Source organism: Sapajus apella, unplaced genomic scaffold (genome assembly GCF_009761245.1).
Source record: "Sapajus apella isolate SASKATOON/1434 unplaced genomic scaffold, GSC_monkey_1.0 scaffold68, whole genome shotgun sequence".
Taxonomy (NCBI): Eukaryota; Metazoa; Chordata; class Mammalia; order Primates; family Cebidae; genus Sapajus; species Sapajus apella.
This window is the reverse complement of record NW_022437008.1, coordinates 7844198-7871935: the sequence shown is the minus strand read 5'-3', so window position 1 is coordinate 7871935 and position 27738 is coordinate 7844198. Positions and strand designations below refer to the sequence as shown.

Genomic DNA, 27738 nt, shown 5'->3' with positions numbered 1-27738 from the left:
GCAACACAGGGAGATCCCATCTGTATATTTTAATGTAAAAAATAAAAGAACACACACACAAACAGAATCTGTATGAGTCACACGTTTAGGTAACTGAATATCCTCTCTGTCCCCAACCCCCACAAGCCAAAGGCAGAAGGGCTTTATTCCACCAAAGAGTTTACACCAGCCACAGCTGCCCACTGCAGCATCCTCCCAGGAAAAGCCCTTTTGTGTGTGGAGGAGGCAGACGGCGAGGGTCTGTGCACATTTTTTATTTTTTATTTTAGGGACAGGGTCTGGCTCTGTCTCCCAGGCGGGAGTGCAGTGAAGCGATCACGGCTCATTGCAGCCTCGAACTACCGGACTCCAGCGATCTCCTAACACAGCCTCCTGAGTAGCTGGGACTACAGGTGCACACCACCACGTCCAGCTAGTTTTTTAAATTTTTAGTAGAGAGAGGCTCTTGCCATATTGCCCAGGCTGGTCTCAAACTTCTGGCCTCAAATGACCCTGCCGCCTCCCGAATCGTCAGGACCACGGGAGCCACCGGCCGACCTCTGTGTGCACCGAGGAGCCACGCAGCCACCGCCACGATCCAGCGTGGCGTTTCCATCACCCCACTCAGCCTTCCTGTGCCCCTGGTTACTCATCTATAAATAGAGATAATAAGCGCCTAGCCCTCTAGGCCGCCAGCACGTTGTACCCATAATTATTATGTTTGGTGCCACATTTTTCGGCTATTAACCTTTCCAAAGCGCAGCCCCGCCCCAGCGCAGCCCGCGTCCCCCCACGCAGAGACGCAGATCACGGGTGGGAGGTGTATCCCGGAGGCCCCGCCTCCCCCGCGCGCCCGCGCTCGGCCGCCTGAGATCTGGGAATCGGGCCTCTCGCGGCGCCCTGGTGGCGGCGCGGGGCGTTGCTCCGCGCTGGATTGGTGACGCCTGGGGCCCGCGGGCGCCTGCGCAGTGGTCAGAGCCGCGCTCGCGCCGAGGGTCTGCTGAGTGACCGCGGCTGCTCCACCGCGGACGCCGCGCCATGGCGGAAGAGGAGCTGGAGGCTCTGAGGAGGCAGAGGCTGGCGGAGCTGCAGGCCAAGCACGGGGTGAGTGTGGCCGGCCGCCGCCAGGCCCGGCCCCCGCGGGGCGCCGCCCTCGCCCGGGGTGGAGGGCGCGGCTCCGGGGCGGTGGCTCTGGGCGCCTCCCCAGGGACCTGGGTCCCCGACGCTGCCCCGGCGGCCTCGTGGCCGGCTCCGAGGTGGCCTCGCCGCTTTCCCGGTCGCGAGGAGCCTGGGAGTCTGGCAGCGGGGCCGCCACGTGCGGGATCTGCACGGGCGTGGAGGTGTGGGGTTTCCCGGCCCGGAGCCGGCTCGTCCTGCCCGGCCTGAATCCAAGCACGGTCTCTGCTTTTGGAGCCAGCAGCAGCCGGGCCGAATTCAGTTGTTCGGACCCAAGTTTAGCCGACAGGCGTTGAGGGTCGCTGTGTTCTCGGTGCTGAGAGCGCGGCGGGGTCTGAGGAGCGCTCGTCCCGCCGGGCTGACAGGCCGGGAGGGGCCGCCCGGTGAGGCGTTTCTGATAAAGAAAGGGACGGGGACTTTAGGGACCGAGGGCTTGGTCTTTGAATGGTCGGCGGCCCTAATATTGAGGCCCGTTTTATTTTCCGGAAATTATTTCTGCACGTAAAACACGGTTTCGCAGGTCAGGGAATTCCCCTCCCCGGGGTGCTCTGTATTCTAAAGCGTTCTGTGAGACGGTGATTTTAGACGCTCATCAAAACATTGTAAGTGGGAACTAGTTCATTGATTTCTGTGAGGCCCAGTTTATTAATTATTTGGGGAGTTTCTACCACTGCAAGAGACTGTTGTGTATCGGAAACAACAGAACCGTTCCTTCCCCCACCCCCTGTGAAATTTCTCTATTAAATTTATTTATTTATTTTTTTCCAGGATCCTGGCGATGCGGCACAACAGGAAGCAAAGCACAGGTATGGGCTGGAAACTGAAGTTTTTGAAGGTGGTTTCACCAAATGGGTTTCTTTTGCGTTCGCTATTTTAAACAGGTGACTCTTAGTTTTTTGTTTTGGCTGGAATGGTGATTTGGCCAAAATCATTCGCAGGGTGTCTTCGTTATTGTTAGTTAACACGTGTGCAGCGCCACATCACGGCTTGTATTGCAATTAGTGGTTGATGTTTCTCTGCTAAACTGTGAGTACCTTAAAATGAGCCTGATAATAGGCAGCTGTGGCAGCTTCCTCGCTTGTGGGAGTGACATGAGTCTACTGCCTCACTTAGCCTGCCTCACTATTCTGTTTTACCCCAACACAGGGCAGAGCACCTGAGACACATGCAGGTAATTGATTCGGTGGCAGGTTTATTGAATGAGTATGTGATTACCCGATCATGCTACCATTTTTTAAATTGTTGAAATAAAATTTCACTATCTCAGCCACTTTTAAGTGTGCTCTTCAGCAGTGTTCACACTCTAGAATGTTTTCATCTTGCAAAACTGAAACTGTAGCTAAGGGAGAATTCTCCATTTCTCCTTCCCCACCTCCTACCACCTTCTAACTCTTCTCCAGCAAATACTGAGAGAGCACCTGTTCTGGGCCAGGCACAGTGCTACGTCTGCAGAAATAGGCAAGGCAGGGGAGGGTTCAGGAGAAGGCAGATGGTAAGAAGCATCTGGAGTAGTGATAGGAAGGAAATACAACGATCTGAATTTCAGTGATTCTGCGTGTACATCTTTTCATTTTCATGTATCTAAAATCAGAATGCCTTTCAGAATGAATTGCTCTTGTCCCAGATTCTTCCAGCGGGGATTTACTTTTGCCTCTGCCATCACTTGAGTACATTTCTAATCTGAGACCACTGAAAGTTAAATTCTCTGCTTGAGGTTTTTTCCTGCCTCCTCCCTAGTAGTGTGAATTCAGACAGCAGCCCTGTAAGACTGAACTTTTTTTTTTTTTTCTTTCCGTCAGGACCAGATGCATGCAAGCTTTTGTACTGCCCCTTACTGCGTGGCAGATTTATTTCTTCTTTACCTTGTACTGAGAATGTTGCTCTTTGATACTCCAGTGGTGGAATCAGAACTCACTGAAGCCTCAAACTCCTCCTGGGCTCAAGTGATCCTCCCACCTCAGCCGTCCGAGTAGCTGAGACTACAGGCGCGCACCACCATGCCTGGCTAATTGTTTTAAACTACTCTTTTAGAGATAGGCGTCTCACTGTATCACCCAGGCAGGTCTCAAACTCCTGGCTTCAAGTGATGCTCCCATCTCAGCCTCCTAAGATACCCTAGTTTTGAGTGGAGGTCCCTATTAGACCTCTCATTTATAGTTTTTTTTTTTTTTTCTTTTTTTAGAGTTATATAAAACTATGGTGCATCTTACAATTGATGGCATCTTAGGGTTATGTGATAATAGTTTGTGGCAGGTCAGGTGCAGTGACTAAAGCCTGTAGACCCAGCTACTTAGGAGGCCAAGATGAAAGGATCACTTGAACACAGGAATTTGAGTTGATCCTAGCTGCAGTGAGCTGTGATTGCACCACCGCACTCCTGCATGAACAACAGAGTGAGATCCCCATCTTTTTTTTTTTTTTTTTTTTTTTTTTGAGAGATGGAGTCTTGCTCTGTCACTCAGGCTGGAGTGCAGTGGTGCAGTCTTGGTTCATTGCAACCTCCACCTCTGAGGTTCAAGCGATTCTCCTGCCTCAGCCTCCGGGTAGCTGGGATTATAGGTGAACAGGTGCCCACCACCATGCCCAGCTAATTTTTGTATTTTTAGTAGAGACGGGGTTTCACCATGTTGGCCAGGCTGGTCTTGAACTCCTTACCCCAAGCGATCTGCCCACCTCAGCCTCCCGAAGTGCAGAGATTATAGGCGTGAGCCACCACACCCAGCCTAGATCCCATCTCTTAAAAAAGTTTGTGGCAGGGCTGAGATATTCAAACCATAAAGAAGTGGCCTATGGACATGAGCTTTAAGCCACATTCCATGAACCCACGGGCCTCTGAGCTGGGAGTGGATAGTGGGCACAGCCAGCCCCAGCTCTCCCTCAGTTCAGCCAAAGTATCTGTGCTCATTTGTTTTTAGATTCCTTAAAGGACTTCATTTGAAAGAAACTTGAAGTCCATGGGACCACTGTCCTGTGAACATGTACTACTTTCTATTTGGGTAGGTGGGAAGAAGCGAGGATAGTTGCAGAGTTATAATTTCATTCCCCTTTCCCACCCAGAAAAATAGAACTGTCTTAAAACATGAACTCCGGCTGTAACTTGGCCGGAGTTACCTATGTCTCTTGAGCATAGCCTCATGGATCTCAGCTTTATCTCTAAGAAAATTACATAGATTAGTCACATGGTCCTTGTAATTCCCTGAAATCCCATTATAAATTTCTAGCACCTGTCACACGATAATACTTAAGAAATGTTGGTGATAGTGTTTGAACTGAGACTCCACTGATGAAAACTGTAAAGCTCACCTTCCAGCCTGGTAGGGTCTCACCTGTGTAATATAAAGCTGATTCTTTAAGGGCAAAAGTAGATTCTACTGGAATGTAGCTACAGCCTGGTATACAGCAACTACCGTAACACAGCAGTACGCCACAGGGCCCATGTGGAGACACATACTGGATGAGTTCTTTTTTGTATGTTTGAATGCCAACAGCTTTGTTCTAATTGTGCTTGACCTATGTTTTTGTTGTAGGGAAGCAGAAATGAGAAACAGTATCTTAGCCCAAGTACTGGATCAGTCAGCCCGGGCCAGGTGTAAGCATCTTTGATTTTATTTCCATAAAGTTGGCTTGAGTTAGTTGAATGGGGTGATTATATGCCATAATCACTATCTCTAGATGAAATATTTGTTTAGGCTGAAAACACTAGCGATTTGTAGGAAGTGTGAAGTTTATAAACTTCACACAGAGAAACTGTACTTTAATCCCTATTAAAAGGACCAGTCACTTCTATTACCAAGATGTTCTCTAGGTATGTATTAGGTAAGATTTATAGGAAACAACTCCTAGGGCTAATCACAAAATGTTGCTGGTAGTTGACATGGGTGATGGGGACTAGGGGTTTTTGGTATGTGTTGTCAGTTTTGGTTGTTCAGAGTTGTTAATCATAAAAACCAAAATCTGTAGAAAGAAAATGAGCCAATCAGAATGAACTGGTATCTTCCATATTTCAACTGGAGGCTTCCAGTTTGAGTGTAGAAAAGGCAGCCAGTTGGATCACCACCATTATGTATGTGTAACAGATAAACCACTTTCCAGAGGGCAGTCGTATATTTTAAGAAACAGGAAGCATGGTGCTTAGAATCTGAGAACCCAGGTTTAATCTTGGCTGGGCCACTACCCCCATGTGGCCATGTGGAGATTGGCATGGTTGAACTTCAGTTTTCTCATTTTTAAGAGGCATAACAATACTGTCTCGCCCTACCTACTTCACTGGTTGAGAGACAAGCTTGTGAAGTGCTTTGGAAATAGTGCATAGTTTTCAGGTATAATAAATGTAAGTGCATTTGATTTGAATGGCTTCTTTGCATATGTATTTTTTCTTTTTTAGTAAGTAACTTGGCACTTGTAAAGCCTGAAAAAACTAAAGCAGTAGAGAATTACCTTATACAGATGGCAAGATATGGACAAATAAGTGAGAAGGTAAGCTTAGACTGCCTTGAGGATCTTTACCTGCTGTTACCTCTTTTATGAAAACATGGCTTCAAAAGGCCAGCTTCATCTTCACTGGATTACAGAATCCTTGCTGACTCTTAGAAGAAATTGTTGCAGGAGAGAATAGTCATACCTACCATAAAAGAAAATTACCTTTCCCAAGTTCCTCTGCTTCGTTCCTTTCCTGATGTTGCTCTGGAACCTTGTTGGTGTCTGTGTGACCCAGTGACTGTAGGGTCAGCTAGCTTCAATTGCTACACTGGAAGCAAGGTTTGTCAGTAACACCAATTAAAATACTACCAGTGTAAGTAGAAATCAGGTGTGTTTTACAGATGAGAATGTGCTAAGATCCCTTGGTTATGTTCTGGGTGTTGCTGTAATGCCTTGAAGGGTATGTTCTAGCAAACCTGACCTTTGAAATCCAGAGGACCCCCACCTGCCCTGAGAAGCCCCCGCCACACCCTGCCTGAATCAGTCCTGTCCCCTAAACCCCTCACACTTGTATATATTTTTACTAGAGATGGGGTTTCACCATGTATGGTGAATGCATGTATCAGTTGTGGGAGAGCTGGTTGGGTTGATCTTTTTCGAGTGTGACTTACCTCCTTCAAGGGGATATTTAAGCTTGTCAGGCAGAAGTGGTGTGTCTGTATTCCTGACACCAAACACAGTGGTATATGTGGTTGTCACTCTGTGCTAGTGATAATGAAGGTGTTCTTAAATATATCTGTTAGCTTTCAGTTTTCCTGAGGAAGCGACTTTATGGATACTTCCCCATCCTTCTCAAATGAGGAATGGCAGAGCAAATTTTATTTGAAACTTAAACCAATAGTTATAACCAATAGTTTCAACCTTCTGCCCCACCACTCCTTCTGTCCTGAACTCTTTCCCCACACTGCAAAAAGACTACAAAGTGATTCCACCTGCAGAGGTAAAATATTTGTTTAAAGTACTGTTTTATCTTTTCTGGTTCTCCTAGGTATCAGAACAAGGTTTAATAGAAATCCTTAAAAAAGTAAGCCAGCAAACAGAAAAGACGACAACAGTGAAAGTAAGTGTCCCCAGATGCTCGTGGCAAATGAAAAGATGGATCCTCTAAAGATTAATGTTGAATATACATCTGCCACAACATATTTTTTAGCTCAGGGACATTTTCATATTGTAACATGTGAAAACTATCGGGGGAGGGTTGCAGTTTTTTAAAGCCTGTTGACTCCATTCCCATCCTTTTAGTTCACGTTAAGTTGCTTTAAAGATACAAATGTCGTGCTAAAATGGGTAGAAATTTTCTTTTCTTGGAAAATTTGAGTTATGCTTTTAGAAATGTTCTGACACTCATTTAATTTTCCCCCTAGTTCAACAGAAGAAAGGTAATGGACTCTGATGATGACGACGATTATTGAACTAAAAGTGCTTACAGACTAGAGCTTAACAGAACAATTCTAGGACAGAAGTTAAGATCTGATTATTTACCTTGTTTATTGTCTATAGGCCTTTAAAAAAATAAACTTGTTATGCAAAATAAAACATTTGGGTAAGTTGTTTTAGTATCATAGCCAAGTGGCCAGATCTGTGTTTTGAATTTTTCCCCTTCCTACCAGAAGCTTTTAACCACGTGTACCAGCATGAATATATCCTTTGCAAAGGTGCCATGAGTATTAAAAAGCGAAAGTGTCCGTGTGTCCATGGTGGAAACAAGCTGCTCCAGCACTCCAGGAAGAAAAACATAGCGGCCACCAGTAACTGGGGAATTAAAACCTGTGGATCGGACTAAATCCGGTTCAACATCTGAGCACATCTAATATTCTAAGACCTAGGTTCTGAAATCAGGTAAGCTGTTTCACTTCCTGCAGATAGTACTTCCACTTAATGTAAGAAAATTCCTAGCTTTGCCAGGCGCAGTTGCTCATACCTGTAATCCCAGCACTTTGGGAGGCCAAGGCTGAGGCTGATGGGTCATTTGAGGTTGTGAGTTCGAGACCAGCCTAGCCGACATGGTGAAACCCCATCTCTAGTAAAAATATAAAACCAAGCTGAGCGTGGTGGCACATACCTGTAACCCCAGCTACTCGGGAGGCTGAGGCAGAACAATCACTTGAACCCGGGAGGCAGAGGTTGCAGTGAGTCAAGACCGCACCACTGCATTCTAACCTGGGTGACTCCATCTCAAAAAAAAAAAAACAAAAAACTCCTAGCTTTGATCTTATTTATAATCTGTTTTTCAGAGGCAGTGAAATTAACAATACCACTCCCAAAATAACTATAGAGTGATATGACTGAAAAGTAATGACCAAAATAGACATGTTGGTAATACTACTTCAGTAATATGTTTGTAAGACAAATGACTTCTAATAATTTCAAGTCCAGTTGAGACAGTGCAGCATTTAAACATTTCAGTAACATTACTGATAAGTGTTGCAGGTGACTTAAAGCAAATGTTCTCTCTTATGTTGTGCTTTCTTTCCACTAGGTTATGAAAACCTGCACTCATAAATTACTGTTTTCAGAGACGGAGACTTGCTGTGTTGCTGAGGCTGGCCTCAAACTCCTGAGCTCAAGTGATCTTCCCACTTCAGCCTCCCACGTGGCTGAGATTGTAGGTACAAGCCACTACTCATATATTTAAATCATAAACCTAACCATCAGCCAGCTGTTTGGTGTAACTTTTTAAATGTCTTAGTCCTGTGAGAACCAGTGCAGGAGTAAATTGATAACAAGGTGAATGGGACTAGTAGAAAAGTGAAGGGAAATGTGGTTTGCAAACCCCAGTCTCTGTTAGCCAGCATATTACTGATACATGTTTAAACTGGACATTCTACTGTATTTGAAATTTGTATTTACTGTCAGTGAAGAAAGTGTTAGAATAATATCTAACATTCTAAGTAGGTAGAACCATTAAGAATATCAACATTTTTTTAAAGGAACAGTGATCATAAGATGAAATCTGGTTAGGAATTTTTTGTCAGGGTAAACTGGTAATTTAAAAAGACAAATTTGGTCAGGAATTTTGAAAAAATCCCAATTACAGGTAAATTTTGCTTTAGGCTTTATTTACATAAAAATGCTAGGGGGACGTGAGCCAGTTCTCTGCAAGTTCTGTTCTGTGCTTTCTCTCGCAGAATAACCACTGTCCTAATGGCAGCTACTCAGTGTGTTTAAAGATGGTCAGATTCTTGTCTTTCAGACACCTGAGAATGAAAAGTGGTTCTGTACACAAGGGGAGAGGCTTCTGGTAGCAGCAAGAGGCTGGAGTGCATTTAGGGAGCGGAGAGTGGTTGTTCTAAACTTATTTAAATCAGTGAACTCGCACTACTTTGAATTCAGAACTTTTCTTCACAAAATGGTAATAAGGGCATTAACAGTTTCTAAACTGTCATGTCAAGTTTTGAGTAGCAGTTGGAAAAAACACAATTTTTTTTTTTTTTTTTAAATAGAGGGAGTCACTTTAAGATGGAAAATAGCTCAAGAAGAAACACAGCATTTAATCTCCAGGGGAAGGGTATGCCAAGTTTGCGGCTGCCACTGCCAGCCAGGCCTTGATCCTGGCTGTGAGATCCCTTGCAAATAAGTCCCCTTATTTTTCTGAACCCGTTTCCTCATTTGACAATTCTACCATCCAGGGCAACTGTTTAAATGGGTATATATAAAAATATTTTTGGCCAGGCGTGGTGGCTCACGCCTGCAATCCCAGCACTTTGGGAGGCCGAGGTGGGTGGATTGCTTGAGGTCAAGAGTTTGGAACCAGCCTGGCCAACATGCTGAAACCCCACCTCTACCAAAAATACAAAAATTAGCCAGGCGTGATGGCAGGTGCCTGTAATCCCAGCTATTCTGGAGGCTGAGGCAGGAGAATTCCTTGAACCTGGGAGGAGGTGGCTACAGTGAGCCAAGGTTGTGTAACCGCACTCCAGCCTGGGTGACAGAGTAAGACTCCATCTCAAAGTTTTCAAAGTACTGCACCACCCCAAAACATTAGGTGGTATCAAATGTATTTGTATCTTGAGAAAACCTGTGGTGATAAACTCTATAGGATATATTTTCTTAACTGGGATGGTATAGAACCACAGCAGCTTTAGTTGATAAGGTGGTTTTAATGAAAAGGGGGAAAAATCAGAACAAAGAAATTAGCAAAGCAACAGGTCTCATTTCCTGTTTGGGGTAGGAAGCTATGGTCATTTTATTCTTCCAATTTTCAAAGAAAAAATTTTTGTGGGCCCTGAGCACTGTGCCTACTGGATTAAGTCAGCCTTGGTCAGATAGAGGGATAATGATCTAAGTGATCAAGTTCCCATGTTTCAGTCTCACATCTAGAACCAAAAAATGTCTATCCATTCAGTGGGGACGGTTTTTTGTACACGTAAAGCACATGTTTACAGCAGAGGCCGAGAAACATACACAGCCAAACAACTAAAAAAGCATACCATGACACACTCAAGAATCATCATAAAGTTTACTGTTTCTTTTCCATCATTTGGCACATATCCAAGGCACATTAGAAAATTAGAAATCATAAATTACTTTGTAGAAAAATAACCCCTCCCTTCTGTACATACACAAGTATTTCCAAGAACATGCACAAAACCGTTTCCCTATTACAAGGGCATTTGAAAATGGACTCGAGACAAACCCATAGTTGTAGCTCTAGGCCAGTAACATAAAAAAATAACAGTGTAATCTATAGAAATTTATAAAAAGGAATAAATGGCAATAAATTCTAACCAAAAGTAACTTTGACCTGGTTTGTGCTGTAAGTTTTGAATTTGAATCAAAAGACTAAGAAAAGATGTGCCAAATCTACTCTCTAATCCAGTAACCATCCGACAGATGTGAGTGTGACATTCAAGGGAGGTTCTCAACAGAAAGGGCTGTTTCTAGAACACTGCTACAGATGCATATGCAGAAAACGGAATAGTTACTTGTTAGAAGGAAAATGATAACCAGCCTTTCCTATATGCATGATGTGGAACAGGTCTAATGCATCCTTGCACTAAAATGAACATCAAAATGGGATTGAGGCATCTTTTGGTTCAAGTGTTGCTTTGTAGACAAACATTGTCCAGCTGTTTTCTTCCTTCAGATATGACATTTCAGCCTGGCCTCTCTAGTACCATGAAACCTAAATTGTTTCTCTCCGGCTTAATTCCAGATGGAGGAATTCTAGCTGTGGTTTGCAAATAACATACACAGGTCAGAGAGGTTTAGCACCTTTCGGGAGGAGGAGGTCAGAATCTGGTGGTGAAACCTCTCTCCCCGTGCCCAGCAAACCCTCATACTTAAAAAGCATGTACTTCTGGCTTAAGGATCTGGACGCTATTGGAATTTGTTTCAAGTGTATTCATTAGCTTTGAAGAGGAGAGGGATGGTGAATTTGTTGTTGCCTTCTTTTCTCAGCCACAGAAAAACTTTCAGGAACTTGGCACTGAAAACTTCTCTAGCCAGTTTCATGGAAGTACATTTAGTCCTCAGATGTGTTCACACTCAGCATCTTGTTGCTTCTTGGCAGTGGGTTAACGACTCCTCATTCCTGTTAGGACTGGGAAGCACTAACCTCTTGGGGAGTGCAGAGGGGGCCAGCAGTCTCCGGGTCCTGCGACACGACCGCATCCTCCACCGTGTGTCTCCGCAGCATCCGCCTGTGTCCAGGGCCAGTCTGTGTCAGTCCAGGCCTCTCTGGCCAGTCGCTGTTGCCTTTCTCAGCAGCATGAGGTACACTCTGAGCAGGCGGATTATTCTGACTCAGTGTGACACTTTGCCTCCCTGGCTAAAGAAAAAGTACATTTTGAAAAGTACATATCCTCACTGTAGTGGAAGCTACCACCATGACAGTGACAGCTGTCCCTTAGTGCTTAGTGTCACAAAATGTGCTCAGTACTTGACAGGCATAATTTATTTATTTATTTTTTTGAGATGGAGTCTTGCTCTATAGCCCAGGCTGGAGTGCAGTGGCACACTCTCGGCTCACTGCAACCTCCGCTTCCTGGGTCCTGGTTCAAGCAATTCTCCTGCCTCAGCTTCCCAAGTAACTGGGATTACAGGCATGTGCCACTATGCCCAGCTAATTTTTGTATTTTTAGTAGAGACGGGTTTCACCATGTTGACCAGCCTGGTCTTGAACTCCTGACCTCATCGTGACTCACCCGCCTTAGCCTCCCAAAGTGGGGGGATAATGGGTGTGAGCCGTTGTCCCCCCTTTTTAGGCTGAGGCAAAAGAATCACTTTAAGTTGAGAATATCACTTTGCCACCCAGACAGGAGTGCAACAGCACAACCTCAGCCCACTGCAACCTCTGCCTCCCAGGTTCAAGTGATTCTTTTGCCTCAGCCTCCCAAGTAACTGGGACTACTGGCACACACCACCATACCTGATTTTTGTATTTTTGGTAGAGAAGGGGTTTTGCCATATTGGCCAGGAGGCTGGTCTTGAACTGACCTTATGATCTGCCTGCCTCGACCTCCCAAAGTGCTGGGACTGCATGCGTGAGCCACCTCGCCTGGCCGACAGGCATAATTTCAACTCTCACATCCCTGTGCGGTAACATGGCATGTGCACGCTGCATGTATCAGACACAGGGCAAATGTTTCACGGGTTTTCACAATCTTTGACTCTAGGAAGCATGTACTATTGTTATCCCATTTTATAGCTGAGGAAACGGGATCAGCAAAGTTAAGCCACCAGCCTGAAGTCCCACAGCTAGCAAAGAAAAAGTTAGCACTATGATGAAACAGGCCGATTTCAATGTTTGTGGCTTTCCCACAAAGCAGCAGGTCTACTAGCAATGCCACATAAGACTAAATAGGATATCAAAATTAGTCATGTTAATTTAAATCATTTTCATTATCTAAAACAACAGTTTACAACTTTTGTGTATTTATTCCAACAAGCCTATGCCATATACACTATAAATTCTCATCACCAATAAGGAAAGCCGTGGTTCTAAGAAGAATCACTGTTTCGGATCACAGGTTGTCAGTCTGGCTTCTGTGCAATTTAAAAATGCAGCAGGGACTGGGCATGGTGGCTCACACTTGTAATCCCTCCACTTTAGGAGGCCGAGGCGGGTGGATCTCCTGAGGTCAGGAGTTCAAGACCAGCCTGGAGAACATGGTGAAACCCCGTCTGTACTAAAAATACAAAAAAATTAGCCGGGCATGGTGGCACACGCCTGTAGTCCCAGCTACTTGGGAGGCTGAGGTGGAGAATGCTTGAACCCGGGAGGTGGAGGCTGCAGTGAGCGGACATCACGCCACTGCACTCCAGCCTGGGCCACAGAGTGAGAGACTCTGTCTCTAATTAATTAATTAAAAATACAGTAGGAAAATGGCCACATAATTGTCTGAGCAACTGTATTCCGTATTTGGAGATACTGTTTACCTGTCTGTAAAGAAACTGTCGTTTTCTTTGGTGATTAAAACCACAGTGAAGTTTGAGATGTTTCCCCTCCTGAAATCAAGGCCTGCAGCTTCCCACACATGTAACACTTTCCACTCTTACCTCACTCTCTTTTCTCTGCTCAGAAACGTACTTTTAAATACAACAATCAGTGAAGTCTGTACTCTAGACTGTCCCATGAGATAATCCCAGTTTTAATTGTTGCTAACTCATACGGTGCAGGGATAATGAAGATGACCATCATGGAGAAAAGTGTTTACTATGGATTACTTTTGACCAAGCCAAGCTTTAGAAAATATGATTACAAGCCAGTGTTTAATAACTCACCTCATGCAAAGAACCTTCGGTTAAATTAGGGGCACTTCTGTCTCTTGCCATAATCTCCCTTGAAGTCTTTCCCCTAAAACCCAAAATAAAACAAACATTTGGGACAGTGGCATGAAACACTCTGGCTGGCCATAAGGTGGCAGCATTTTTGACATGATTAGTGCAGATTTATCCATAACCAGTTAAAACTGAAGCAGGCTACAGCCAGCTTTGAGTAAACTAGGGGCAAAACCACAGAAATCAACCTGATGTTTATACTCACTTAAACTGACCAGCCGGGTGGACAAAGTAAAACTGTCTTGTAAAAGGTTCATCTGGTAGATCATACAGTTTTGAGTTCCCTGTAGATAAAAGGATAAACATCTAAAATCTTCAAAAACAGTGTAAAGATTGTTTTAAAATTACAGCATAGATACAATCTTTCCATTCTCTCTTTTACAAAATTTAGAAAATTAAGCACTCAATTTGTTTAAAGAAACATAGCTAGTATCTATTTATAACAGGTTGAGTATCTCCAATCCAAAAATCTGAAACCAAAAATGCTACAGGCCAGGCACAGTGGCTCGTGCCTGTAATCCCAGCACTTTGGGAGGCCGAGGAGGGCAGATCAATTGAGGTCAGGAGTTCAAGAACAGCCTGGGCAACATGGAGAAACCCCATCTCTACCAAAAATACAGAAACTTAGCCAGGCATGGTGCATGCACCTATAATCCCAGCTACTTGGGAGGCTGAGGCAGGAGAATCACTTGAACCCAGGAGACAGAGGTTGCAGTGAGCTGAGACTACACTACTGCACTCCAGCCTGGGCAAGAGAGCAAGAATCCATCTCAAAAAAAGCTACAAAATCTGAGACATTTTGAACTCTTTGACATGATGGTCAAAAGAATCTGATTTCCTGATTTGGATCCTTAACCAATGAGTATAATGCAAATATTCCCAAACCTAAAATGCTTCTGGTCCCAAGCATTTCAGATGGGGGATACTCAGCCTGTACTATGAGAATCCCCAAGAAAGAGAAAGATAAATCCTTAAGATAAATAACTCTGCCAGCCACAGCTAATTACGGTGAGACAGTCTCAGGGTTATCCAGATATGTGAATGGATTTATTCATATTATTGTATTGCATTATTGTGTATCTCACTGCATGAGATATTTCATACTGCAATTTTTTTAAAAAAGTAGAACAAGGACCCCCTTCTAAACATTTTAAAAAGAAAATACTTCAGTCCCACTGCAGTTTGGCAACTGCTGTTCCACTTATAATCAACCTCTGTACACATGCCAACTTTCAAAAAAAAAAAATCTTGAGGCTGGACGTGACGGCTGTAATCCCAGCACTTTGGGAGGCTGAGGTGGGCGGATCCCTTGAGGTCAGGAGTTCGAGACCAGCCTGGTTAACAACATGGTGAAACCCCATCTCTATAAAAAATAGAAAAATTAGCCAGGCATGGTGGCACACATTTATAATCCCAGCTACTCAGGAAGATGAGGCAGGAGAATCGCTTGAACCCACGAGGCAGAGGTTGCAGTGAGCCACAATCGTACCACTGCACTACAGCCTGGGCAACAAGAGTGAGACCCTGTCCCAAAAAAAAATAAATAAAAATCTTATGTTTGTTGGCCTCATAATGTCTTCTTTTGAAAAGTGTCTGTTCATATCCTTTGCCCACTTTTGAATGCGTTTTTTGTTGTTGTAAATTTGCTTTAGTTCTTTGTAGACTTTGGATATCAGCCCTTTGTCAGATGGGTAGATTGCAAAAAATTTTTTCACATTCTGTTGGTTGCCGGTTCACTCTAATGATGGTTTCTTTTGCTGTGCAGAAACCCTTAAGTTTAATTAGATCTCATTTGTCTATTTTGGCTTTTGTGCCATTGCTTTGGTGTTTTAGTCATGAAGTCCTTGCCTATGCCTATGTCCTGAATGGTATTGCCTAGGTTTTCTTCCAGAGTTTTTATGGTGTTAGGTCTTTTATGTTTAAATCTTTAATCCATGTGGAGTTAATTTTAGTGTAAGATGCAAAGAAGGGGTACGGTTTCAGCTTTCTGCACATGGCTAGCCAGTTTTCTCAACGCCATTTATTAAGCAGGGAATCTTTTCCCCATTACTTGTTTTTGTCAGGTTTGTCAAGGATCAGATGGTTGTAGATGTGTGGCGTTACTTCCAAGACATATGAAAAAAATGCTCAACATCACTGGTCATTAGAGAAAGACAAATCAAAACCACATTGAGATACCATCTCACGCCAGTTAGAATGGCAATCATTAAAAAATCTGGAGACAACAGATGTTGGAGAGGATGTGAAGAAATAGGAACCCTTTTACACTGTTGGTGGGAGTGTAAATTAGTACAACAGACTGTGGTGATTCCTCAAGGACCTAGAAATAGAAATTCTATTTGACCCAGCAACCCAGCAATCCTATTACTGGGTATATACCCAAAGGATTATAAATCATTCTGTTATAAAGACACATGCACATGTATGTTCATTGCAGCACTGTTTACAATAGCAAAGACCTGGAACCAACCCAAATGCCCATCAATGATAGACTGGATTTAAAAAAGGTGGCACATATACCATGGAATACTATGCAGCCATTAAAAAGGATGAGTTCAAGTCCTTTGTAGGGATATGGATGAATCTGGAAACCATTCTCAGCAAACTGACACAAGAATAGAAAACCAAACACCACATGTTCTCACTCATATGCAGCTGTTGAACAATGAGAACACATGGGCACAGGGAGGGGAATATCACACACTGGGGTCTGTTGAGGGGTGGGGAGGTTAGGGAGGGATAACATTGGGAGAAATGCCTGATGTAGGTGACAGAGGGATGGAGGCAGCAAACCACGGCATGTGTGTATCTATGCAACAATCCTGCAAGATCTGAACCTGAACCCCAGAACTTAAATTTAAAAAAAAAAAAAAAAAAGAAAGAAAATCTTAAAAGGTAGCATTCACCCTGGATGTCCAGAAGATGCCCAGAATACCTGACTTGGGAACATGAGGCATGAAAGAAACTACCTTAGACTGTTCCCCATCTCCACAGAGGGATGCCTGAACCTTCAAAGTAGTGTGGACAGTTTCTGTCTTACTTCCTCAGGATACATCATTACCATCAACCAGAAAACTAGTAGCAAAAAAACCTTACCTGTAGTCTGATGAAGTGGGAGGTAACATATATTTCTTTGCCTGTATCCGGTGCCTGTATCCCCCCCCACCAGCCATGATTATAATTATACTTCAAATATATAATTAAATGAACACCAGCAACCACCCATGAATGTCTAAAGAAACCCAAGTTGAGCATGACAGAAAGAATGTAAACTCTTACATTTTTTCCGGATCTTCACAGTAACATACTCCTTGCGGTCGATTTCGGCCACATCATCTAATGAGGCAACACAGCTGGGTACCACCTGAAGCAATTCCATTATTTTTGAATTCTGCAATTTGAAAAGGAAAAGGTAACAGTCATATTTTTATTCTTTTTTCATAGGTTATTTGTTTTTTAACTAAACATCACTATTAGTGTGGCTGGGCAAAAACAAGCTCAGAAATAATTACAGATGGAACTTGGAGGCCATAAAGCCCAGTGGTAAAAGCAACCCTGTGTGGGGAGCCCGGCTGTAGCCTGTCCATGGCCTCCAAGCTGGAGGTTCCACCACTCCGTGCAACCAGCTCAACCATAATAGGATCTATTATCATATGTTTATGAGGCTGAGGACTCCCATATGATAAGTACTCACTAAAACATGAATTAACCAAGCACAGTGGCTCACACCTGTAATCCCAGCACTTTGAGAGGCCAAGGCAGGTGGACTGCTTGAACCCAGGCAGTCAAGACCAGCCTGGCCACTATGGCGAAACCCCGTCTCTATTTAAAAAAAAAATTAGGTAGGCATGGTGGCACACCACCTATAGTCCCAGCTACTTGGGAGGCTGAGGCGGGAGGATCATCTGAGCCCAGAGGTCAAGGCTGCAGTGAGCCAAGACTGCACCATTATACTCCAGCCTGGGCAAGAGTGAGACCCTGTCTCAAAAAATAATGATAAAATTTAAAACACACACATTCATTATAATCATTTAAGGAAGTACTAAACTGAGAGTTTGTTTGTGTTTGTTTTTTTAAGATGGAGTCTCATTCTGTCGCCAGGCTGGAGTGCAGTGATGGGATCTCGGCTCACTGCAGCCTCCGACTCCCTGGTTCAAGCAATTCTCCTGCCTCAGCCTCCCGAGTAGCTGGGATTATAGGTACATGCCACCATGCCCAGCTAATTTTTATATTTTTAGTAGAGACGGGGTTTCACCATGTTGGCCAGGATGGTCTTAATCTCCTGACCTCATGATCCACCCACCTTGGCCTCCCGAAGTGCTGGGATTACAGGCATGAGCCATCGCATCTGGCCTAAACTGAAGTTAAACTATTTCAATTCTGTCACTGAAAATTAGGAGGAAGCCAGGCACAGTGGCTCACATCTGTAATCCCAGCACTTTGGGAGGCCAAGGGAGGTGGATCAGTTGAGGTCAGGTGTGCAAGACCAGCCTGAGCAACATGGTAAAACCCTGTCCCTACTAAAAATACAAAAAAAGAAAATTTAGATGGGCATGGTGGTGCAAGCCTGTAATCCCAGCTACTCAGGAGGCAGAGGTTACAGTGAGCCAACATCAAGCCACAACAGAGCAAGACCAGAGCAAGACTCTGTCTTAAGAAAAAAAAATTAAGAAGCCTAACCATAGAGTGGATTGATGGTGAGGTTAGCATCTCAGTTGTGTCACTTAACAGCTCTCTGTCTTAAGTAGCAAACAAAAGAAAGACTCAGCATGAAAACAGGAACAGAAAGAGTTGCCTGCTCGCCATGGGTAAAGGACACCTCCCCACTGCTCTCCACGTGAGCACGCACGGCACTAGAGGAGGCAGTGCACTGATAATCACGACTCCTACAGGACTCAAGGACTTTTACTTTCGTTTTTTTGAGACAGTCTGTCACCCAGGCTGGAGAGCACAATATCAGCTCACTACAACCTCGACTTCCGGGGCTCAAGCGATCCTCCCACCTCAGCCTCCTGAGTAGCTGGGACTACAGGTGCACCACTATGCTTGCTGATTTTTTGTAGAGATGGGGGTCTTACTATGTTGCCCAAGCTAGTCATCAGTTCCTGTGTTTAAGTGATTCTCCTTCTTTGGCCTCCCAAAGTGCTAGGATTACAGGCATGAGCCACTGCGCCTGGCCTCAAGGAGTTTGAAATCCACCAACTAAAGAAACCTCCATCTTGCTGCTAAGACAACAGTTGAGTTCATGCTTCAGGGATTGTGGGACCAGAATGTCATGACTTGCTCCTTCCCCTTGAGTGCCTGACTCTACCTAACTACTGGACCACAGCCCTATTAATGGCTGGGGGGAGCCTCTTCACTCAGGCCTTTGAAAACCACCTGCGAGCCAGGCACAGTGGCTCACACCTGTAATCCCAGCGCTTTGGGAGGCCGAATCATGAGGTCAAGAGATAAAGACCATCCTGACCAACATGATGAGACCCCGTTATCTACTAAAAATATAAAAATTAGCTAGGTGTGGTGGCATGCACCTGTAGTCCCAGCTACTCAGGAGGCTGAGGCAGGAGAATTGCTTGAATCTGGGAGAGGGAGGTTGCAGTGAGCCGAGATCACGCCACCACACTCCAGCCTGGTGACAGAGTGAGACTCCATCTCAAAAAAAGAAAAAAATAGGAAACCCACCCATGAAAGAATGATTCCTGGTTCCCAGAGAGCCACCTCTGACCAGGGGACCGGGGACCAGCCATCAATCCATGCTGGAGACTTCTGGCACACCAACTACACCCAGTCCAGTGATACTAAGGGCCGGCTGTTGCTATTTCAGATGTAGTTTAAACACAAGGGATCCAGAGACAGCTGTGAGGAGCTCAGGATGCCCTCGGCTCTTTGACCCTTTCCACCTACCTGTTCGGCACAGTCTACAGCCGTGCGCTGCCGCTTGTTCAGCACCTGAACTGACGCACCGTGGAGCAGCAGCAGCTCTACCACGAAGACGTGCTTTTCAATCACAGCCTCGTGCAGTGCCGTGTTGCCCTTATTATTAGACGCGTTAATGGAGGCCCCATGCTGGAAAGAGAAACCGCACGAGCAAACAGAGTGCTACGAAACATCAGCATGGAATCTGGCTGCGGGTGCACAAGTACTCAACTTTTCTTATGTCTGAAAGTTTTCTTAAAATTTGGTGGAACAAACTGATACTGAGAAAAAAGATTTATAGACAAAGTGTTCACTGCAGCATGTATCCTAATAGCAAACAGAAGCCACTTAAACGTGCAACGCAGAAACAGGTTAAAAAAATCATTATGGATATCCATGGTTATGCAACCATTAAAAATCAAGGTTTGAATGAACAGGTTTCTACATTAAATAAGAAGATAGAAAACAGTACTTGCGGCTGGGCGCGGTGGCTCATGCCTGTAATCCCAGCACTTTGGGAGGCCGAGGCAGGTGAGTCACCTGAGGTCAGGAGTTTAAGACCAGCCTGGCCAACAGAGTGAAACCCCGTCTCTACTAGGAAAAAAAAAATTAGCCGGGCATGATGTTGGGCGCCTGCAGTCCCAGCTATTTGGGAGGCTGAGGCAGAAGAATCACTTGAACCTTGGAGGTAGAGGCTGCAGTGAGCCAAGATCATGCCACTGCACTCCAGCCTGGACGACAAAGCGAGACTCCATCTTAGAAAAAGGGGAGGGGAGGGTGGAGAAAACGTGGTGAGGTGCCGTGGCTTACACCTGTAATGCAGCACTTTAGGAGGCTGAGGCTAGAGGATCGATCATTTGAGCCCAGGAGTTTGAGACAGGCCTGGGCAACATAGTGAGACCCCCCTCTCTACTAAAAACAAACAGCAAAAAATAGTCAGGTGCAGTGGTGCATACCTGTAGTCCCAGTTACCTGGGAGGCTGAGGCAGGACGATGGCCTGAGCCTGGGAAACTGAGGCTGCACTGAGCCGTGAGGGTGCTACTACATTCCAGCCTGGGCCACAGAGCAAGACCTTGTCTCAAAAAAACAAAAAGTCCGGGCACGGTGGCTCAAGCCTGTAATCCCAGCACTTTGGGAGGCTGAGGTGGGTGGATCACGAGGTCAGGAGATCGGGACCATCCTGGCTAACACGGTGAAACCCCGTCTCTACTAAGTATACAAAAAAAAAAATTAATTGGGTGTGGTGACACATGCCTGTAGTCCTAGCTACTCGGGAGGCTTACGCAGGAGAATCGCTTGAACCTGCAAGGAGGAAGTTGCGGTGAGCCGAGATTGCACAACTGCACTCCAGCCTGGGTGACAGAGCGAGACTCCCATCTCAAAAAGAAAACCACACTGACACTATATACATTTTTTTAAGTCCACCAAAAAGAGTTTCCCTTGAGTGGCAGAGTCATGGACAAGTTGGTTTTTCCCTATGTCTTTAAGAAATTCTAATCTAGCAGCAGGGACAGAGGTGGCCACTCAGCCCATGCTCAGGTAACAGTGTGACTCATAGTCAGTGAGGTGAGACCCAAACCCTTGGCAAAACCAGCATCGGAGCCCTTGGGACTACATCCCAGATGCCAAGTCACCGTCCATTCCCATCGGAGAACCCTGCATGGGAAGGCGCCCGCCACACTCCTCTCCCCAGAGACCCCGGGCTGATGGGTGGCCCAGTCTCTCCATCCCAAGTGCACTGCGGGGGTCACTGGGTGGAGGCTAACTGGTGTAGGCATGTCGGCCAGGGGGTGGGGAGGGGCCCTCACCTGTAGCAGCAGTGCAGCAACCTCGTGATGGCCACCGGAGCAGGCGTAAATGAGGGGCGTGTTTCCACTGAGGTCCTTTTTATTGGGTTTTGCATTGGAATCTAATAGACACTTCACCACCTACGCCAAAGAAGAAAAACATGCAAACTTAATCAAAATTTCTGTCATTTCCTGCTGGAGAAAAATTATGAGAAAAATAAGAAGAAAACAAAATTTCTGGAGAGAAATCCTCAAATCTGATATTCTTTTGACTTGTCTCTGAGCTTATTAATTTTTTTTTGGTTTGGGTTTATTATTTTTAGACAGAGTCTCACTCTGTCACTCAGGCTGGAGTGCGGTGGCGTGATCTCAGCTCACTGCGGTCTCTGCCTCCCAGGTTCAAGCAATTCTTGTGCCTCAGCCTCCTGAGCAGCTGGGACTACAGGCACGCCACCACGCCTGGTTAATTTTCTGTATTTTCAGTAGAGAGGGGGTTTTACCACTTTGGCAGGGCTGGCCTTAAACTCCTGATCTCAAGTGATCCGCCAGCCTCAGCCTCCCAAAGTGCTGGGATTACAGGCATAAGCCACCACACCCAGCCATCTCTGAGCTTATGGAGAAGACTCTTTAGGCCCTCAGATAAAAAGGAACCAGGTGAGCAGGGGAGGGCTAGCGTCTGCTGCGGGGCTGCTCCATGTGGGCAATGTGCACCTTCCCACACAGGGTTCTCCGATGGGAACGGACGTTGCCTTGGCATCCGGGATGCAGTCCCAAGGGCGCCGACATGGGGTTTGCAAGGTTTTAGCGATGGTGATCTCACTTCCCCTTTCTATCCTTTCTACCCCAGGGAGAGCTGCAATCGCCACTCCAATTTTACAGATTAAAAAAGATGCCTGAAGCTCTACGCTAGGTGTTGGCGAGAGAGATGTAAGACCTGACATATGGCCCTGTCTTAACAGAACTGATAAAGGAAAATGAAAAAAATATTCACACAGTTTTCCTTAAAGAAAAGCAGGGCCAGATGCTGTGGCTCATGCCTGTCATCCCAGCACTTGGGGAAGCCGGGATGGAAGGATCGCTTGAGTCCAAGAGTTCAACACCAGTCTAGACAACATGGTGAAATCATCTCCACAAAAAAATAAAAATGTATCTGAGTGTGGTGGTGCACACCTGTAGTCCCAGCTACTCGGGAGGCTGAGATGAGAGGATTGTTTGAGCCCAGAAGGTTGAGGCTACATTGTGATGTGAGCTGAGACTGCACCATTGCACTCCAGCCTGGGAGACAGAGCAAGACCCTGTCTCAAAAGAAAAAAAAAAGGCAAAGAAAAACAGAACTTTCAAAAAGCTAATCACTCCAAAATTCTCCCTTAAGCCCCTCTATGGGATGTTGACTGTTCTTATGAAGTTTTCAACTGTTTGGCCCAGAGCAAGCTCTGCTGGGGTGTAAAGGTGTAAGATGACCCTGGGGACATTCCTTGGTGGCCACCACACAAGCTCAAGAGCCAGCTCCTGCTGGTGCAGAATTAGAATGACAACCTCAGCACCACCCGGATGGGAGTGGCAGTGGGGGGAGGGCTGGCTCCACCCCCAGGGAGCACCAGGGCTCTGTGCCCTAAGGCTGAGTGGCCTACCGTGTACACCTCAGAATCTCAGGGCTCGGGGAGCAGTGTCCACCACACCCCCGTGGCACTTCCACCAAGGTCCTAGCCAAGAGCGGAAACCCTGCTCTGCGGCCTGCGATGCAGAGCCCGAACCTGAAAGTGGCCCTGCTGGCAGGCCAGGTGGAGCGGGACGGCTTGGTCTGTGTTCCTGGCACCTGCGTTGGCCCCATGCTTCAGCAGGAGGGGGATGAGGTCCGCCCGGCCGTGCAGCGCGGCGACATGCAGCGGGGAAGAGCCGTCCTGGCTGGTCACGTTCACACCAAGCCCACTGGCGGGAACCTTCGCCAGCTTCTGGGAAGTGCAGAAGATGGAAACAGAAACATCATCAGTATTCAAGAAACTGGGCCGGAGTGACTGGCGCCATGTGCCCCCCATGGCTCCTACATAAAATGTGGGATCATGGTGGGATCCCAGATGGATTCCCATTCCTTTAGAAGTGCATGGCATGCACAGGGTCTTACTCTGTTGCCCAGGCTGGAGTGCAGTGGCATGATCATGGCTCACTGCAGCCTCGACCTCCTGGGCTCAAGTGATCCTCCCACCTCAGCCTCCCAAGTAGCTAGGTCCACAGGCACAAGCCACTGTGTCCAGCTTTTTTTTTTAAGAGATGGTGTCTCACCATGTGGCCCAGGCTAGTCTTGAACTCCCAGGCTCAAGTGGTCCTCCCACCTCAGCCTCCCAAAGTGCTGGGACTACAAGTGTATGCCACTATGCCGGCTAATTTCACTTTTTTCTTTTTCGCAAGGGATGTAGAACCTCCAAATTCACTTTGAGGGGCATGGCCACAGCCCATCAAAGGTGACAAGATTCACTTGCTATTTGCACCTCTGTTTAAACCACCACTACAAGAAACAGTGATTCTTGGGTTTCGGTGCGAGTAATTTTACTTTTTGATGACTGAAAATGTTACCTCTTAAAAAAAAAAAATTGTATGCTAAATTAAAGGCTGAATTTTACCATATGTAAATTATATCCCACAAATCAAAAACAAAGAAGCTGGAAAATACACAGGTGCGCGCACACACTCACATACGTGAAATGAACTATCCTGCAGACTTATCAGAATCGCTAAAGTTCAAACATCCAAGGTCAGGCGCAGTGGCTCATGCCTGTAATCCCAGCACGTTGGGAGGCCAAGGTGGGCGGATCACCTGAGGTCAGGAGTTCTAGACCAGCCTGGCCAACATGGTGAAACCCTGTCTCTACTAAAAATACAAAAATTAGCCGGGTGTGGTGGTGCCTGCCTGTAATCCCAGCTACATTACAGGTGTGCAGTGAGGCTGCAGAATCGTTTGAACCAATGAGGCAAAGGTTGCAGTGAGCCGAGATCTCACCATGCACTCCAGCCTGGGCAACAGAGCAAGACTCCATCTCTCAAAAAAAAAAAAAAGTCAAAATACCAAGTGTTGGCAGGGATGTGGAGCAACTGAACCCTCACACCCTGCTGGAGGGAACAGAAACTACTTCAACCACTTTGGAAAACTGGCAGTTTCTTATAAGGTTAAACATATCCTTACTATATAATCCAGCAATTATACTCCTAGGTGTTTACCCAAGAATGCCTATATCCCCACAACAGCTTGCACACAAATGTTCACAATGGCTTCATTTACAAAGCCAGAGGCAGGAAAACTACTCGGACATCTGTCACCAGGTGAATGAATCGACAAATTCTGGTGTGTCCATTCAATCAAGTACTACCCAGCAATGAACTCCTGATCCAACATGGGCCTCGAGATAATATCCTAAGGGAAAGAAGTCAGACACAAAAAGGGATACGCTTAATGGGATTCCACTTACACAAGATTCTAGGAAGTGCTAACTAATCCACGATGAAGAAAAGCATGTCAGGGGGTGCCTGGGAGAGGGGATGGGTTCCGGGGGAGGGTGGGGAGCGACTGCACAATCTCACAGGAAACTCTTGCAGTGAGGGAAACATTTGTATCTTCATGGTGGTGATGGTTTCGCAGGTTTATACATCTGTACAACTTGCCAAATTATATACTTAAATATATATACTTTATATTAAAAAAAAGATTTAAAACAGTGACAACGCCCTGTGCTGCTGGGGAGGACACGGTGAAACTGGATCACTCATACCTCACTGGTGGGCCTGTAAAACCATACAGTCTACTTGGGAAAAGACCATCAGTTTCTTATAAAAACGAATCATGGAATTACCGTTCAATTACCACATGACTCTGCAACTGTACTCTTGGGCATTTACCCTAGAACGATGAAAACTTGTGTTCTTACCAAAACGTCTCCTCGAATGTTTGTTCACGGCAGTTTGACTGATAACATCCCCTTAACGAGCCACAAACCACATGTCCTTGGACATTCCACAGTGAGTATATGCCACCGTTAAACAAATGGAATGCCACCCTGCCATCGGGGAATAGACCTGATTCTAAGCAACAACTTGGAATCAAATAAAACGAACAAAGCGAATCCCAAAAAGTCATACGTATACTGTGTTTTTGAAGTGACAGAAGTAGAGAAATGGAGAACAGGTTAGTGGCTGCCAGGGGTTGCGGATGGTGGGGTGGGTGTGGCAGGCAGAGGGGTGGGTGTGGCTGTAAAAGGGCAGTTTGAGGGGTTCATCTTGTGGTGAGAGCTGTGCTTGCAGGAGATGGAGACATGCTGTGTCTCAACGGTGATGGCACCACAGGTTTTCATCTGTGAAACCTCACCCATTTATATAAATACATATAGTCTGTGAAATATACTTCAATAAATGATTAAAAACAACTTCTAGAACACTGGGCTAGAAAAGAATGGCAGGGTAGGTTTTCATTTAATCATGGATATGAAGCAGTTTAGTGCTGTGTCTTTTTGAGACATTATAAAACCAGAATAAGAGTTTGTAAAAGAACAAGGCTGAGTGCGGTACCTCACACTTGTAATCCCAGCACTTTGGGAGGCTAAGGTGGGCGGATCACTTGAGGTCAGGAGTTTGAGACCAGCCTGACCAACATGGTGAAACCCTGTCTCTAGTAAAAATACAAAAATTAGCTGGGCATGGTGGTGGGTGCTGTAGTCCCAGCTACACGGGAGGCTGAGGTCGGAAAATCACTTGAACCAGGGAGGCAGAGGTTGCAGTGAGCTGAGATCACACCACTGCACTCCAGCTTAGGCGACAGAGTGAGAGTCTTTGTCAAAAAGAAAAAAAAAAAGAACAAGGAGTGTAAAAAAAAAAGTATCTGTCACAGAAAATATCTTGAATGTGATGGTTGATACACAAACCTATACATGTGGCACAACTGTACAGAACTAAACACACACACACACACACACAATGAGAACAAGCAGAACTGGGAAGATCTGAACTAAGATCCAGACTGCATCAATGTCGATATCCCGGCTGTGATTCTGCACCATAGTTTTGCAAGGATGTTACTCCTGGGGGAAGCTGGGAGAGGGTGTGGGGATTTCTCTGCACTTGGAGGGAGAGTCCCCACAAAGAGTGAACTCACCTGAGAAAAGGCAGCAGCAGAACATGCATGCAGCTTCCCTGGGGGCCTTTGGGTACATGGAAGGAGACCCTTGAGCATCTGTTCATAAGCTCCTGACATGGGACTCAGGGACCCAGATAGCCGCCAAAATGCTAAGCATGGGACACGTCCCCTGCTCACTTACCTGCCATGCAGGAAGCTGGCATCCACCCTTGGCTAATGAGTCCCACCATATCTTGGGGAATACCTATTCACAGCCACTCAGTACAGTAATTATCTGGCTGAGAAGCCGAGAACTTTCCTGAGGGGAAAAGGAAGAATTTGCTGGCCGGGAGCAGTGGCTCACGTCTGTAATCCCAGCACCACAGGAGGCTGAGGAGGGAGGATGGCTTGAGGTTGGGAGGTTGAGACCAGCCTGGGCAGCACAGAAAGTCCCAGTCTCTACAAAAAGAAACAAATTAGCCACGTGCAGTGGTATACACCTGTGGTCCCTGCTAGTCAGGAGACTGAGGTGGGAGGATCACTTGAGCCCAGGAGGTTGAGGCTGCAGTGAGCCACAATTGCACTCCACGCTAGGTGACACAGTGAGACCCTGTCTCAAAAACAAAAAACTGACTGCCACCAACAGAAACTAAGCCGAACCTTCTGAGCGGGGGCACACTTGGGGCACTGGCACAAGGGGTGACAGAATTCGAGGTCTGCTGCACTGACAGTGTCCTCCGCGTCCTCCAGGTCCTCCTCTGTCCACTCCAACAGGTATCGCACCTGGTGATGGAGAGAGTAAGGGAAGCAGGAACACATCCTCAGCGTCTTCGCCTGCACAGTATCTTAAACACACCCCGTCGATGTGGGCCCACACTTCCTTCCTCAACCCCACAGCCATTAATAACTGGCTTCTGCCGCCTTGTGAAGCCTTTCTCAATCCTTCCGCTTCACGTCTTATGCCAGAGATTCTTTTCTTCTATCATAAAAAGGGGCAGATTGGTGCTGCCTCGGCGTGATGGCTTTAAAAGTCTAGTCCTAGGGCCGGGCGCAGTGGCTTACACCTGGAATCCCAGCATTTTCAGAGGCAGAGGCCAGAGAATCACCCGAGCCCAGGAGTTCAAGGCTACAGTGAGCCATGATCACACCACCGCACTCCAGCCTGGGCAACAGGACAAGACTATCTCAAAAAAATAAATCCATAAACCCACCCTGGTCCTAGGGTGCTTAGTGAGCACCTCACTCCCTCCTTCATTACAAGTGGAAGCTACAACCAGGCATAGTGGTTCACCCCTGTAATCCCAGCACTCTGGAAGGCCGAGGGGAGCAGATCACCTGAGGTCAGAAGTTCAAGTCCAGCCTGGCCAACAAGGTGAAACCCTATCTCTGATTAAAAAAAAAATTAGGCAGGTGTGGTGGCGCACACCTGTAGTCCCAGCTATTCAGGAGGCTGAGGCAGGAGAATCACTTGAACCTGGGAGGTGGAGGTTGCAGTGAGCTGAGATTGGACCACTGCACTC

General features: G+C 46.0%; 2 protein-coding genes and 1 non-coding gene across 10 annotated transcripts in view; 1 reads left to right on the top strand and 2 right to left on the bottom strand.

The window, feature by feature from the left end:
• The first annotated feature begins 841 nt into the window (after positions 1-841).
• On the top strand, positions 842-9059 carry PDCD5 (programmed cell death 5). Of its 2 annotated transcripts, XM_032249157.1 has the most exons (7): positions 864-1083; positions 1924-1961; positions 4683-4744; positions 5540-5631; positions 6623-6694; positions 6999-7473; positions 8114-9049. In XM_032249157.1, exons 1-6 carry the CDS (start codon positions 1018-1020, stop codon positions 7044-7046), a joined length of 378 nt encoding a protein of 125 aa, XP_032105048.1. In that variant the 5' UTR covers positions 864-1017; the 3' UTR covers positions 7047-7473; positions 8114-9049. The 2 variants fall into 2 exon arrangements, with proteins under 2 accessions (XP_032105049.1, XP_032105048.1); XM_032249158.1 differs by lacking the exon at positions 6623-6694 and having other exon boundaries at positions 842-1083; positions 8114-9059.
• Positions 9060-10069: 1010 nt separating this feature from the next.
• ANKRD27 (ankyrin repeat domain 27) overlaps positions 10070-27738 on the bottom strand; it is a 72900-nt gene continuing 55231 nt past the window's right edge. For 4 of the 7 annotated variants that reach the window (XM_032249150.1, XM_032249155.1, XM_032249156.1 and 1 more), the window contains 8 exons: positions 26879-27001; positions 22875-23072; positions 21142-21261; positions 19321-19482; positions 16696-16807; positions 13622-13700; positions 13360-13432; positions 10070-11404 (listed from right to left, as the gene is read on the bottom strand). In XM_032249150.1, the coding sequence (XP_032105041.1) occupies positions 11171-11404; positions 13360-13432; positions 13622-13700; positions 16696-16807; positions 19321-19482; positions 21142-21261; positions 22875-23072; positions 26879-27001 (1101 nt within the window). In that variant the 3' untranslated portion in view covers positions 10070-11170. The remainder of the gene's footprint in view (positions 11405-13359; positions 13433-13621; positions 13701-16695; positions 16808-19320; positions 19483-21141; positions 21262-22874; positions 23073-26878; positions 27002-27738) is intronic. The other 3 variants (XM_032249151.1, XM_032249153.1, XM_032249152.1) reach the window with 3 other exon arrangements.
• LOC116530976 lies at positions 23527-23659 on the bottom strand. Its single transcript, XR_004260200.1, has one exon. It is a non-coding gene; the product is annotated as a small nucleolar RNA SNORA68 (small nucleolar RNA).